At 52.5% G+C, this 14,668-nt stretch overlaps 4 protein-coding genes across 4 annotated transcripts; all 4 read left to right on the top strand.

Annotated features, from left to right (window-relative positions):
* Positions 1-1,659: 1,659 nt before the first annotated feature.
* Positions 1,660-3,428, top strand: PG994_014413 (uncharacterized protein; the record flags this gene model as incomplete). Its single annotated transcript, XM_066865822.1, has 3 exons — positions 1,660-1,729; positions 1,962-2,006; positions 3,343-3,428. The coding sequence occupies 3 exons, from the start codon at positions 1,660-1,662 to the stop codon at positions 3,426-3,428; spliced, it is 201 nt and encodes a 66-aa protein (XP_066708951.1).
* Positions 3,429-4,273: 845 nt separating this feature from the next.
* On the top strand, positions 4,274-7,748 carry PG994_014412 (uncharacterized protein; the record flags this gene model as incomplete). The annotated part of the gene is made up of 8 exons (XM_066865821.1): positions 4,274-4,618; positions 4,713-4,838; positions 4,894-5,021; positions 5,112-5,275; positions 5,330-5,478; positions 5,535-5,676; positions 5,735-6,614; positions 6,671-7,748. 8 exons carry the CDS (start codon positions 4,274-4,276, stop codon positions 7,746-7,748), a joined length of 3,012 nt encoding a protein of 1,003 aa, XP_066708950.1.
* A 971-nt stretch (positions 7,749-8,719) lies between these two features.
* Positions 8,720-10,462, top strand: PG994_014411 (uncharacterized protein; the record flags this gene model as incomplete). The annotated part of the gene is made up of 3 exons (XM_066865820.1): positions 8,720-8,782; positions 8,863-9,814; positions 9,894-10,462. 3 exons carry the CDS (start codon positions 8,720-8,722, stop codon positions 10,460-10,462), a joined length of 1,584 nt encoding a protein of 527 aa, XP_066708949.1.
* Positions 10,463-12,642: 2,180 nt separating this feature from the next.
* PG994_014410 (uncharacterized protein) lies at positions 12,643-14,635 on the top strand (the record flags this gene model as incomplete). Its single annotated transcript, XM_066865819.1, has 6 exons — positions 12,643-12,761; positions 12,799-13,135; positions 13,229-13,353; positions 13,405-13,530; positions 13,590-13,673; positions 13,735-14,635. 6 exons carry the CDS (start codon positions 12,643-12,645, stop codon positions 14,633-14,635), a joined length of 1,692 nt encoding a protein of 563 aa, XP_066708948.1.
* Between the last annotated feature and the right edge of the window lie 33 nt (positions 14,636-14,668).

The raw sequence follows: 14,668 nt of genomic DNA, 5'->3' as shown, positions 1-14,668 counted from the left end.
GCTTCTCAACAGAAGTTGAGTATGTGACAGCAACAAAGCCGTCTACTTCTTCCGATTATTTACAACCCTTGAGCGCCCAACCTTTACGGAGCAGCCCAGCTAGCTCCCTTATGCTCGGAACAGCTGCTGTGCTGTGATATCATGTCGGGTTTCCACGAGGGCTGTTAGACCAAGACTGGAACGACAACCTTGTCGCATCGGAGTCTCATGACGGCTATCATCGACTCTGCATGAGCTGACGTGTGACAGCTCGAAATCAGGAGAGCAAAATCATGTGTGCTCCGCAAGGCCGTATGGCCCTGAGATGTCTACGTCGATGATCTTGTCACCGTGAGATGCTGGGGTTTCCCAGATACGCTTGGTGTATGTACGACATGAAAGGACATAAGCAACTCGAGGAACAATAGTCTCATCGAGTACATATTAGCCAAATGTACGTTGGCCGAATACACGTTAGCACCAAAACTATTCCAGTTTGGTATGTTATGGGAGACAAAGGTTACCACCTATTCGTCATCTTCATCGCCTCGCCGGCTTCTATCATTATTCCTACGCTTTTATTGATCCAATGAAGTCAGCCCACCACCTACATATGAACATATCGCCGTAACTGAATTACAGCCTTCGCTCGACCCCTATCTTACCTCTCACTACCCCTCCCCCTCTAGGTTCTCACATCATCAACCAAAATCCGCAATGCACCCAATCTCAAGTACTTACGTACCTACATACTTGTATTTCCCAACTTAACAACTGATAGGCCCGCATCAAAGAAAATGAGCATTTTTTTATCCTCGTCATAGGAGTGTGGTTATCAAATTGCCGGGCTCAACAAATGCCTAATGCCCACCTTGAGTGTCAGGAAGCTGTTGAGTATTTTGAGCTCCCCCTACCTAACATAGGGCCTAAAAGCTATAGAAGTCTGCCGTGTTACTTGATTGGCCACAGGCTAGGTAGCAGGTATGGAAAGAAGAAAAAAGCCCAGCTTTCGCCTGAAAAATCAATTCCCCATTGGTTAACACCACTAATTTCTGGAACAGGTCAAATATGGTAGCAAAGCCTGCGAATTCTTTTTACCCAGGAACTGAAGGGCTGGGTCAATATCTGATGCTTATTGGTGCTAGCATTCTACAATTATCACAGAATAAACTCTCAGCACATTATACAATGCCATGATATTTTTCTTTATATCAGGTAATTCGTACAACTGTGAGAATTTATTGCTCATTGTGTTCATCCCTGTATGGTCATGGCAATGCTCTACACACCATCAACAAGCAACTCTCATCTCCTCTCGGTCCTGTACCAGATGCCAGGCTGTCGATCATGCAGTGGGCTTTGGCAGCATGTTCACATGGCGTTGCTTCTTTGATGTAGAAGTTACGTCTGGTGATGTCCCGCTGCTCTTTCTCTCTTCCCGGGGGGTCCTGGTGAAGAGACCCACATTCCTGTAGCTAGCCGGCCGCCCTGTGCCTTCCGTTTGTGGTACCTAATGTTCATGCATCTGAGATGATGCAGAATCACTGGAGGCATTATTACTACGCACTGGCTACAGCCCAGAATGTCAATGTAGATTTGTATATATCCATGTATGTAGTAAGACATTATTACCTCGAACACAGCGTGATTCGACCACGTGTCTGGGTCGTTTCCTGTCGTATGTGGCTACCCCTGAGACCTGATATCCTCTCCGTATTGCCGGGTGAACAGCACGCGCTCCTCCTCCTAGGTACCTACCTACTATACGCTAGACCAAATCTGCCGAGAGGTCTGGTAGGAAACTGACACTGGCATCGCCGAATACTTGCCCCACTGTCGTCGATACTTTCTCATTGACCTATTCGGCTGATCTTCAGTGGTAAGTGCAGCCAGCCTAGTGCTTGTCTCCTTCTCTTCACCTCACCACAACCCTCACCCACACTTTTCGTCCTACCACTCACACAACAACACAACCATCCAAGATCAGATCTTGAAGGTCAGCAACTTGGCCGTCGACATCAAGCAAGGTAAGTGGATTTTTTCTGCTTCTATTCACTCACCATTCGTCCCATCTACCTGCTCTTAAGTCGCATGTACGACCAACCACCAGGACGTACAAACGCATCCTCCTTCACCATCTTCCCTCCCTCAAATCCACACCCCTCGGGTTTCCATCAACACACTGGATCAACATACCATCGTCTTTGACCAGGTGAGTTCATCAGAAGCTGTCGGACCTCTTTAATCTTGTTGAAGGGTCTCTCGACATCGTACACCTGTCACACGTCTTCTCCCATGTTTTCTCTTCAACTCATGTTCCTCCTTACCCTTCCCTCTCCCCTCCAAGAGACCACTTCCTAGGGTTCTTTGTACTGACCAGATCCTTTCTACCTTTCAGGTAAGCATATTCCCCTCGGAGATCCTTGATCATTTCCCACTTCGTGATTCGGCATCTCGTCACCCTTCTCTCTCCCAACAACACCATTACTGCGTCTTCTACACAACCAGTCAACGAAAGGTACGTTAGTCTCATGAACTCTCCCATCATCCTATCTCGAGGAGCCTTCTCGGCTTTTGTCACTCGTACACTCTCCTTGAACTCTCAGCCGATTCCATCTTCCTCAACCCAACATCTCCTCCCACTCCTGCCACCAACTCCCCAGCCACAACAACTATTCGTTGTAGAAGAATGTAAGTTACAACCCATCCCTCTACACTACATCCCCAAGCAACCTATCTTCCAGTGTTTGTAACACTGTAGGCCCTGAACCAAACAGAGCATGTCCGAATTTCTCGGTTGCCTTCGCGCGGTTGGGATCTATGCAAGACGTCATCAGACATCTTCTCTGACTTCCTCCTGGGTGCAACGCTCTCATACATAATCGATCCTACACCCCGGATACCATCTCTCTCATTTTCCTTTTCTACTTCTCATTAATCTCTCGAACTTCACGAGTCATACACATTCTACTGCTTCTTCAAGGAGCCCAATTCTGAATCAGGTGCTATCAACAAAGGTCCGCCCTTCACCTTCTCCACTTCCCTCTACAATACCTCTATTTCCATCAATATTTCTTTCATAGGTGGCAACTAACCCACCAAAAGATTTCTAACAATAGGATTCCAGACTTGATCTTGACCTGTTACTTACAGGCTTGAATTCTCAGGTAAGCCTATTTTTTTAATTGTTACAGTCATTCTTGATACTGCTACCTCTTCCCTTTCCACGTACTCCTACACTCTGATATTACACAACCCCGAAACAACTCCTCCCCCATCTCCAACATACGAACACAATCTCTTTTTCACATTCAAGTGGAAGAAACGAATTGGTCATCACACAACAAGCAGTCTTCCTTGCAGTTAAATCTGTGGCATCCCAAACTGCTTCCAACCTCTTCCATCATCTCCCTCAACCTGGTCTTGATGTCTTCCTCGTCAAGCAGTAAGTCGCTCAAGCCCCGAAGTCTCATATACTTTGACCAGTGGTACTTCATTTTCTATTTGCGTCCACAAAACAATGCCCTTCATATTCCCATGAGCCCATGAGACTGCAATTTCTCTCATGGATTCCAGATCTCAGCAAGCTCACAACCCTATCATCAACTAATTGATATATCAATCGGTACAATCTATCTTTTCCTTTCCCTCCATACCGTCCGGAATTCCACAAACCCTCACTTCTTTTCTATTATCCACATTGTCATATTGTCAAGCAGGCATCGTACCCACAGCTTCCCATACCATCAACTTGAAATATCTGCAACGTCCTTTCATCAATTTCGTCTTGCGTGGACTACAAATAGGTTGATCATACAAGACAACTGACATCTATTTAGGCTACCAACCTTCACTCCAGTAACATCTCCCCTAAGTTTACATCGTACGTATTCACTCCTCAGCCTTTTATTGAAAACCTTCTTGCCTCTTCAAATTTTACGTATCATCTTGCAAAGCTACCTACATGTACGCCAGCCGCGAGAATCTACACACTTCACTTGTCTTCCTTCTACCCTGTCACAATTCCGACTTGTTTTGGACGGTTTCCTCTGCCACGACTCGTCTCTACATCAACCCATCTACAACCCTAGTTTTGAATGAAAGCATTTGCAGTCTACTGCTCATCTGGATTTCTATCTGCTTTCTTCAGTTGAGGGCTCAACTTCGTCTATGCCAACCACCCGAAGATCCCGCCTTGAATCACGCACTACCAAATTGATACACTTAGCTTAATCAACATTCAACTAACTTTTCTAACTTCAGACTCCCAATCAAGCCGATCATCACCGCCAAGATGTCAGGTTTCCACCGGCAAGGCAATGGTCCGCGAAACCCCAACATTGAGCGTGTCGCCGGCATGAACCTTGATGGAGCTTCGGACCGTGGCTCCGCCAGTGGCAGCCCTTCGCGTGGTTCTCACCATTCACGCTCTGGCTCCAATGCCGGTAGCCAGGCTGGCAGCCAAGCTACTGAGGGTTCGCGCTCCCGATCGGGTTCCACCGCCGCCAGTGGCCCTGGCCAGCAGCAGTCTCCCTTTCCACCTGGAACTGGCCGTGATCCCGCTCGCATGATGGCACCGCTCTCCGATGAGCAGGTCATTGGCAAGCGAATCGATCTTCCCGCAGAGGCCTACAAGAAGGTAAGTACCCTGCCTTAATTACACAGCAACTCCAATCCATTATACTCCTATCTCGACGTTTACTTGCATGAGATTTTGGCTGACTTTTTTGTAGGATAATGATTCGTTCACTCAATTCGCCAAGCGCCCTGGCTTCAGCACCGATGGCAAGGGTATCCAGGTTCAAGTGAACATCTTCCCAGTGACAAAGTGGCCGACTGGAGATATCGTTCAATATGATGTAAGTACCCAAGATCTTGGATTTAGACTGGGCACTACTAACTCGCCTCCTCCAGGTCAACGTCAGTCCCAATCAGTTGGACTCCCGAGCCCTTGTCAGAAAGGTTTGGGAGAGTACCCCTGTCCAGGCCTGGTTGAAGAAAACTGGCAGCAAGTGGCTATTCGACGGCCATAAGCTTGCTTGGTAAGTCGATCGGAACCCTCTGGTACTATTATATGATATTCTAATAATGATTTTAGGACTTCGGCTAGGGATCCCACGAGGTGAGGAGAGGCTTGCTGTCGATCTGGACCGACTGGCAGGCAAAGAGCCCAGGCCTGGCAAGACTGGTGTCTACTACATCCAGATCAGACGAGCAACGCAGATCCGGATGCAAGTCCTTCAGGACTACCTTCATCGCAAATGCGACTGGGACAAGTCTGTACTTCAATGCATGAGTAAGTCTCACCCCGGGATATGGAGGTGACATTGAACTGACCAGCCTTATCTAGACTTCCTGGACCATCTCTTGCGCCAGTATCCCAGCGAGAACATGATCTCCATCAAGCGCAACTTCTACAACAAGCAGGACAACCCAATGCGTCTTGACTCCTACACCGATGTTCGCAAGGGCACCTATTCCGCTTTCCGTCTTGGTGAGGTATGTTGTCACATTGAGCTCCCATGTCGACGACATTTTGGCTAATCTAGATACAGACGAGCAACGCGAGCAAGGGTACTGGTCTAGGCGTCAATCTGGATGTGGCCAATACGGCGTTCTGGAACACTATGGGAACACTGGCCGATACGGCACGAGCCATGCTGAGTAACCCTCAAGCCCAGAATGAGAAGCAACTGCGTAAGTCACGACCATCAGAACCCTCCTAATTATGTTCATATACTGACATCTATGATAGTTCCATGGCCCAAAATGGCTGAGGTCCTTCGCCCTGTCCAATCTCGTGACAAGAATGGAAATATCGTCTGGCAGCAGTCAGAGCCTTTCCAGAAGCTCCGTCGCTTGGCCAAGTTGAAGATCTTGGTGAACCACCGTGGCAAGGACCAGAGCGACAAGACGTATACCATCAAGAGAATCATCTTCGAGCAGAATATGGGCAACTGGGGCGCCGATGCTCAGCATTACACCTTCAAGAAGAAGCTCAAGGATGGAACGTATGAAGACCCGATCACTATCCACAACTACTTCATGCAGAAGTACAAGGCTCGTCTTCAGTTCCCTGATCTACCTCTGATTGAGACGATGCGCGACGGCGTTTACCCGATGGAAGCCTGTCGTCTTAAGGCTTTCCAGCGATACACATACAAGCTGGATCCGGAGCAGACGTCCAAGATGATCAAGTTCGCGGTCACCCGCCCGAAGGAGCGCAGTGCTGCCATCAATAACTGTATGAAAGGACTCCACTGGGAGTCGGACCCTTACTTCAAGCAGTACGGTCTGCAGCTGGGCAATCAGATGCTCGTCACATCCGCACGACTTCTGCAGAATCCCGAGGTCCATTTTGGTGGCTCGAAGATCAATCCAGGAGTGACCGGTCGCTGGGACCTCAGAGGCAAGAAGTTCCTAGAGTCTAATCCCGTTCCCATTCAGTCATGGGCGTTCATTGGCGTCGGATCCAACGATGGCTTCACCGTTCAGGAGGATGCGCTGAGAAACTTTGCGCAGACTTTCAAGCGAGCGTACAGTCAGCATGGTGGCATCATCAAGAAGGACCCGTTCGTCAAGGTGTACCCTTTCAATGTGCCCTACCCGCAGATGTGCGAGAAGGCATACCAGCAGTGTGGCCAACACTTCAAGGCCACTCCTCAGCTGATCTTTTTTGTCTTAGCACCAGAAACTCTCTGGTCTACGAGAGAATTAAGAAGAACATGGACTGCCGGTTCTGCACCGTTAGCCAAGTTATGCTGGCGGATCACGTCCGCAAGGCCAACCTCCAATACTGTGGCAATGTTGCCATGAAGGTCAACGCCAAGCTTGGAGGTGTTACTTGCCGAGCCGCTCCCATGGGTTCCAGCTCCCAGATGCCTTACTATTCTGTGCCGACCATCATCATTGGTTTGGATGTCTCTCACGCTGCTCCCGGTAGTGGTAAAGCCTCGATGGCTGCCATGACTGTCTCCACTGACAAGACGGCTACGCGGTACGCTGCCTCGGTGCAGACCAACGGCTACCGCACGGAGATTGTCGGCTCGATCAATATGCACTTCCTCCTCGGCCGCCTGCTGAAGTACTGGATTACCACCAACAAGTGCCACCCTAAACACGTCTACTTCTTCCGAGATGGAGTTGCAGAGGGCCAGTTTGGTCAAGTCATTGACGGGGAGGTTAAGGAGATCAAGCGTGTCTTCAGAGACGCCAAATGTGAGATCCCTCGGGTTACGGCGATGATTGCTACTAAGCGACATCACATTCGGTTCTTCCCCAACCCGAATGATAAGGCCTCGGCAGACAAAAATGCCAATCCTCTCCCCGGCACTGTGGTCGAACACGATGCCACTCACCCCTTCCATTGGGACTTCTATCTCGCCTCCCACGTCGCCATTCAAGGTACTGCCCGGCCCGTTCACTATCAGGTGATCTTGGATGAAGCCAATTGCAACCCCAATGATCTGCAGCGCATGTTGTATCATCATTGCTATCAGTACCAGAGGTCCACAACTCCGGTTTCGCTGCATCCCGCCGTGTACTACTCGCATTTGGCATCGGTCCGTGCTGCTGCCCATGAGGACATCGCAGCCAGCCAGAAGGAGCTTCCCTCTGGAAAGGCTGGGTTCCCCTTGGCCAAGGCACCTTCGACTGTTTACGGATCCGGAGGACTAAACCGCGAGGCCCCTCCTCTGCTTGAAATGCAGAACCCTGTTGCAGACAAGGCCAATATTGCCCACATCAACACCACCATGTGGTACATCTAAGTGGCTAGGTACTGCGCTCCTTCAGAATTCTCCCATCCCTCTTTCAGTCTCGGCTCCCTGGCAAATGGTTGCACCAGTCCACGTTGGCTAGTGTTGGGATCTTTCATCATTCTTGAGGTCTCTAGACCTTGATTTGTATTAGTAGTCTAGCGTCCACTTTTCAGTTTCCCATAGCGCCACACATGGATGCAACGCAACATGTGAAGGCTTGGGGACATAGGGTTTACGCGGTTCTTTGTTTTGGGGCAATGGTTTCACGATGTTCACTCCGGTACTTTTCAGGTAGTTAGACACGAAATGCCATTTATGATGAACATAAAACAGTGCCTCTTACATGGGCAAATATAGTGAACATGGTGATATTTTAGTTATATGCGCAGGTGACGGTGGGATGACTATGACTACATGAGCGACATGATAGCGGCATCATGTCTCATTTGCGTCCATCATAAGACAATATGGCGTCCAGTCGACTTGGACGCTCCAAATCCGTTTCCGCCAAGTAATTGCAGGAGGCACGACCAATTCTACTGTTCAGCCCACTAATACTCGTCATGCGGTGGTGGTGCAGTTAGACTGCGGGGATCTTAGGGTGCGTGCAACCTCCAAATACAAGACATGGCAGATGTCAACTAATTGGGCAAAACATGATATTTTTCGAGATCTATATCGACAGAATTGGAGTGCTCCATGCCGTATACGCGTTCCAATAGGCTAGAAGCAAGGGCAACTGTGTTAGCAACGGAGTTAGAATGTACCACTGTATGGATTGCCGAGACGAGGGGCCCGAGATGGCCAGGTCCGGATCCCAGCAGGGGTTTCAATTGGCGACCGCTAGCTAATCTACATGGGGTGTAGTTCAAAGACCTGTTCACCCGCCTTTCATCCTTCGCACCTCTCCAACCAACCAACGATGGGACAGTCTCTATCCCACATCACGGCAAGGAAAGCATCCTGACTTACTGACGCCCATGGCAGCCTCATCTCACGGGGACCATCGGGTTTTACAGTCCGACCCGCGCCGTCGCGGAAGCGTACATAAGAGCAACAAGATCGAGAGCCGGCAGGGCCGCCCACTTCACGCTCGCGAAACGGCTGCGTCACTTGCAAGAAGCGCCATGTGCGCTGCGACGAGCGGAAGCCGGCGTGTCTCCGTTGCGAAAAGGCCGGGGTCGCTTGCCAGGGCTACTCTTCGAAAGCAGGGTCGTCGGGTGCGCGAGCAGGTCACCAAACCGCAGCGGCCCGGCCCATCTTGCCGGCAGCAGCCCGGGAGCGCGGCCGCGAGTCGTCACCGGTTCTGTTGGCGCCGCCCTCAGAATGTCCGTTTCGGGGCGTCGAGGTCACCTACTTTGACGTCTTTCGCCACGAGGTCGTGTACGACATACTTTCTACGGGATGCAAGGATTTCTGGAACCGTGCCTTGGTGCGGAACGGTCTCGAGATAGATTACATCAGGCATGCCATCCTCGCGCTGGGGGCCTTGTCCCTCTCCGTCAACGAGAACGCCAACAACCGAGCTTACCCGACAAGGGATTGGAACTCGACCCCGTCTCCTGGCCTGCACTACAATGCCGCCTTACACCACCACGTCAAAGCTCTGGCTCTGTTTGGCCGGAGCATCTCTCGGAAATGCAACGCGGTTCATCTGCGAGTCATCATTCTGATCACCATTTTGTTTGTGGCTTTTGAGTATCTTCACGGGAACAACTCAGCCGCCATTGGCTTGATCAATAGCGGCTTTCTCCTCTTGGCTCAGCAGCGCTCGCCTGCCACCGAGACCAAGTCGCTCCTCACGGAAGTCGTGAGCGGCGATTTCGAAGGATCCGATATCCTAGAAGATGCGCCCGGGGCGTTTGCCAGGTTTGGCATAGTCGGGCTCCTGACCCCCTTCGTGCCCCTCGAGACGCGGATTTCCGCTTTTGGCGGAGGCAACTTCCGATCGAGGATGCCCGACATCAACACCAAGCCAGAGAAGCTGTTTGAGTTATGGCGAGATTTCGTGTTCGCCTTGACCAAGTTCTCCGCCGACATCGAGTTCGTTTCCTTACATCCAGACAAAGGGTCCGGTGCGTGCATATATACCGTTCCTGCTTACTTCCCGGGCTGGATTGAACGACTAATGGTTTGCAGAATTTCTTCCTAAAGCGAGAGAGCCCATTAAAGGCGAAGATATCCCTCAAAGATTAGCAGCCGAAATGCGCGAGATCACCCTGTGGAAAGAGGTCATCAACCACCACTGCCGCATACAAACCGATCCTGTCGTCTCCCGCTGGCTCCACATCGCCAAAGTCCAGCTGTTGGGCATCGAATGCATCACGCAGGACGTGACGGGCGTGGGCGCGCCGCCCGACTACCCGGGCTTCCTGGGCGCGTGCGAGGACCTGCAGCGGGACTTCCCGCCGGACCTGCAGTCGCGCCTGACGTACGACGGCATCATCAACATCCTGATGAACGCCGTCTTCTGGAGCCGGGACCGCGGCGTCTGCCGGCTCGCGCTCGAGACGGCGCAGCGCTACACGGTCGCGCACCTGGACCCCGAGCGCATGGCGTGGATCCGTCGCTCCCTCACGGAACTGAGAGAGCGGCCGGAGGCGTGGAGGCCGCGGAGCGACTGGATCAGTGCGGGGTGTCAGAGCCTGGATGTGCCGCTGAAGACGGCGGCGGTGTACTCGTTGACGAAGATTATGAGTAAACGGGGAGAGCAGGAATCTTGAAGAGGAGCTTGGCTCTGTTTATCACATGGCAAACTAATGCATAAGTCCACAGTTGACGTGGGCTAACTCGATGCATCGAGCAATGTAGAAGAGTCGGCCCGTCAAAGACTGAGTGACTATCTACCACAACCGATTACGTTTTCTCAAGTTTGCTTAGGTACTGCATCCAGGCAGCTGTCTTGGGCTTGCGACACGTGGGCAACGGACGGACATGGAAGCCATGGGCGACACATACTGTCAAGAGTGCCCATGCGAAGTCGAGTGAGTTGAAATGGGTGGGTGTTGCGCCACCGTCAATCACGATGCAGCTATCGGTTTTGGCATCACTAGACCAGGGCAGGATCTCGGTACTATTGGCATACGGACATCGAAAAGTCACGATCAAGATGGAGGATTCTCAGGGTTTGCAGATGTTGAGAGGGACTCCAGCAATGCTAAAATTGACCATCATCGAGATTACTGGAGATTGAATGAAGCCGGCTGCGATTCCATCCGCGAGCTAGTGCCTCTTTCGCTAGCGAGCGAAGTGGGACAGAATGGCGATACCACCCACTCCCCCACCTGTGCGCACTGGTTTCGATTGACGACAACAAGTGCCAAAAACCTACGTATGGAGGCCCAAAGAGCCCGAAGAGTCCGAAGGGGAATGGGAAGGGGGGAGCAGGATGTGTTTTTGCGGCCCCAGTGCCGCCTCTCGCGTGTAAAAAGCATGGCCTTTCGTTGATTGTCTAGCAGCCCAGCGTTGGAATGACAACGATGCTGGGTTGGGGCTGGGGAAGCAGCTGAGCAGGACCCTGCAATGAGGCGCACCCTTGAGAGGCCTAATCACACACGGGACCTGCCGACAACCGGTATTGGGTGGGAGGCTTGGACACATACAGTATTTATGCAGTAGCATATGTAATATGTGCTGGCATCCAGGAGGGTGGCGGCCGAAAAAGAAGCTATATTGCCAAGGATTCGGTTCGTCTAGCTGCTCCCCCTACTTTGACCGGTGTGTTGCCGAGACGTCGGGCGCACTCCCCACAAGCCGGCAATTCCATGGGCCCTAAACCTTCTTGTGCGTCCTACTACTTTGGAATCAAAGTAGAGGAGCTGAGGGACGCCGACGCGTGCTGCTGCGAGAGGCGTCGCGCCGGTTGAAACGGAAACTGGCAGCCGTTGATCCTGTGGGACGCTGGCTTCTTTTTACGTCTGACGAGTACCATGAGGCGCACGCTTATGTAGTGGATAATTAGGTGGGCTTCCATGGCGATAGCAACACACGATGGCACCATGCTTCCCGTTCGACATATGCACGCCAGTTAACTCGATTGCTTCATTTCTTCAGCTGAGGGCTCTCCCTGGTCCAATACTCGAGATTGGTAACAGGGGGGCTTTTTGCGGCAAGACCCAAGGGATGCTCTCTCTCTCTCAGGGCAGCTTCAGCGGCTCTCCCATTGGCGGAGGTTTGGGCCCAAGGGCAGGGGAAATTTGGATGTGCAGGCCCACTGATCGACAATGATCTCCCCCATCAATCTGAGATGATCTCAAGTTAGGTCATCACTTAGATCGGATGGGGTCACCTTAAAACTGCGACCTGCACGGTTCATGTATGTATCGCAATTGACAGGTTTGACTGATCGGCACTGTCGCCATTCTCGCTATTGATCCTGACGCTCTTGGCTAACGACCTACTGATACATAACTACAGGTGATTGGATCATAGACTCTGCTGGCTGCTGGCTGCTGCTGCTGCTGCTGCGGGCTGGCTGGCTGGTCCCCACCGCATCTGTCCGATTCCATCCTGCCCATCCCTTCCTCGTTGGCATCTAGGAAAGATGGCTGGTGGGCGTTCACACAATTTTCTTTTCCCCAATAGTCGTCGTTGCGACACGACCAGTCATCCCTGGTTCCCCCGCCTTTGTCTTAGATAGCCGCTGGATCTCTTGTCATTGGGTGGTCTAGCTGCATCTGATGTGATGGGCCCTCCTAGTAGTCGCTACTGCATCCAGGGGAAAGTGTAAGCAGCTACTGTGGTACTATCTCCTTAATAGATACAATATGTGTCCCTCCCCAAGCTACTGGACGTTTCCCGTCCTCTGACCAAGCGTTCGAGAGTGAAATCCCGTTCGCTCTTTGCGCCACCCAGACCACTGGTTCAGTAACAAGCATACACACGCACGTTCTCTCTCTCAACAATGGCGGACCCACGGATCGTCTACTCGCCGCTCGGCTGGTTCTACATCGGCCTCATGACGGGCTGGACGCTCCTCGTCCTCGCCGGCATCGCCTTCCTCGTCCGCCACCGCCGGCTGCCGTTCCTGCAGCTGCGGCGGCTGCCCCCTCATCTTCAGCGCCATCGTGATCCTGCACCTCTACGCGGCCTCGTGCCTGCTCGCGTACATGATCGGCCCGCTCATCCCGTGCGACGCCCAGTTCTGGGTCATGAGCATTTATTTGCCGTTCGGCATGGCGCTGCTGCAGGCCGCCAACAGCCAGTTCCAGCACGTCGCGACGCAGCAGCGCAAATTTGCGCAGTTCAGCACGCTCGAGGACCGCAACGTCTTCGATAGGTCCGCTAGCGAGATCGATCCGCGTCTACCTTGGTGGAAGCGCGGTTGGCTGCGGATTCAGAGGGCCAACGAGGTCGACAGGGTGCTGATCTATATTGGTATCGGCATGGGTATTCAGGTAAGTTAATTGGCTCCCTATGAACAAGATTGCCTACCATAAATTTGGGGGCCATAGGAGAAGACGATTCAGGGGCTAACATCCAGGCCACAGCTGGCATTGACCTTCTTGATTTACTTTGGGTCCGAGATGTTCCATCCGAGCTACGGTTTCTTCCACGTTAAAGTTCCCGGCACTGAGCAACAGCGAGCTACTTTGTGTTTCACCGGCTGGGAATGGTACGGCACTAATACACTTCCTTCATACATGGCATGCTAACAGTTTGCCAGGTGGTTGTCATGCGTATGGCAGTTCTTCTGGGCTTGGATCTATGCGCCCTATACCTTGTGGAAGACGAGGCACATCGATGATACCTACGGTTGGCGTATCCAAACCATCTGCTGTTGCATTGCTGGGTAGGCTTCTGAACACTCTTATCTCCCTCACTAGACTAGATCACTGATTGATGGAGTAGTCTGCCGGCCTCCCCTATGTGGCTCATTGGTCTCTACGTTCCACAAATGGAACCGGTAAACAAGGTCTTTGTGCCACCCCAATGGTAAGCAAGATTCAAAGCCTATACTACGAGGTGCTTGATTAACGAAGGACTGGTTACTTAGGATTGCCCTTTCCATCTTCTTCATCGAGGTATTCACGCTAGGCTTTCCCTGCTTGCAGGTTTACAAGACCCATAACCTCAAACAAGAGACCATCGACACTATCGCTGCCTGGGAGAAAAGAAACCAGATCCTTGGCGACGACCCCGAAGCCATCTCCACTAGTAGCGCCGGCTTTGGAGGTTCAACCCTGGCCGGCCGCTCTATGGCTAGCAAGAGCGGCAAGTCCGTCAACACAACATCTACTTCTCACTCGCGCGACTCGACGTTGGCCATGGGCGCGCTCGAGAACGCGCTGCGGACGAACCCGCAGCCGCTGCTCGAGTTCGCGTCCCTGAAGGACTTCTCGGGCGAGAACGTCAGCTTCCTGTCCCACGTGGGCGACTGGCGGCGGGTCTGGAAAACGTCGACGAGCTCCCCCGCGGACCAGACGCGCGAGCAGTTCCTCCGCGCCGTGCGCATCTACTCCCACTTCGTCAGCCTCGAGTACTCCGAGTTCCCCGTCAACATCTCGTCGGGCACGGCCAAGGCGCTGCACCAGCTCTTCCACGAGACGACCCAGATCCTCAACCGGCGGCGGCGGCAGTCGGACTCGGCCACACCGTTCGACAACGGCGCCATGACCGGTCTCGACGACTTCGGCTCCTCTCCCGGCGACCTCGAGGCGACGCTGGGCAAGGCCAACCTCGAGTCCGTCACGCAGATGGCGGAGCTGTCGAACCACAACAACCACCGCGACTTCGGCGACCTCAAGGTGCCCGCCGCCTTCGGCCCGCAGGCTTTCGAGGCCGCCGAGAAGGAGGTCAAGTACCTGATGCTCACCAACACCTGGCCCAAGTTTGTCCACGCCGGCTTCGAGCAGGCGAGCCAGGCGTCCAGGAAGGCGGAGGAAGGATCGCGATGATGATGATGGGAGGCCGCGCCTGTTCTCAAGGAG

The sequence above is a fragment of the Apiospora phragmitis genome (assembly GCF_038363925.1).
Source record: "Apiospora phragmitis strain CBS 135458 chromosome Unknown utg000013l:1.0-2965645.0:1.0-2969333.0, whole genome shotgun sequence".
In the NCBI taxonomy this organism is placed as follows: Eukaryota; Fungi; Ascomycota; class Sordariomycetes; order Amphisphaeriales; family Apiosporaceae; genus Apiospora; species Apiospora phragmitis.
The sequence above is the reverse complement of the archived record's forward strand: the minus strand, read 5'-3'. Positions and strand labels throughout refer to the sequence as shown.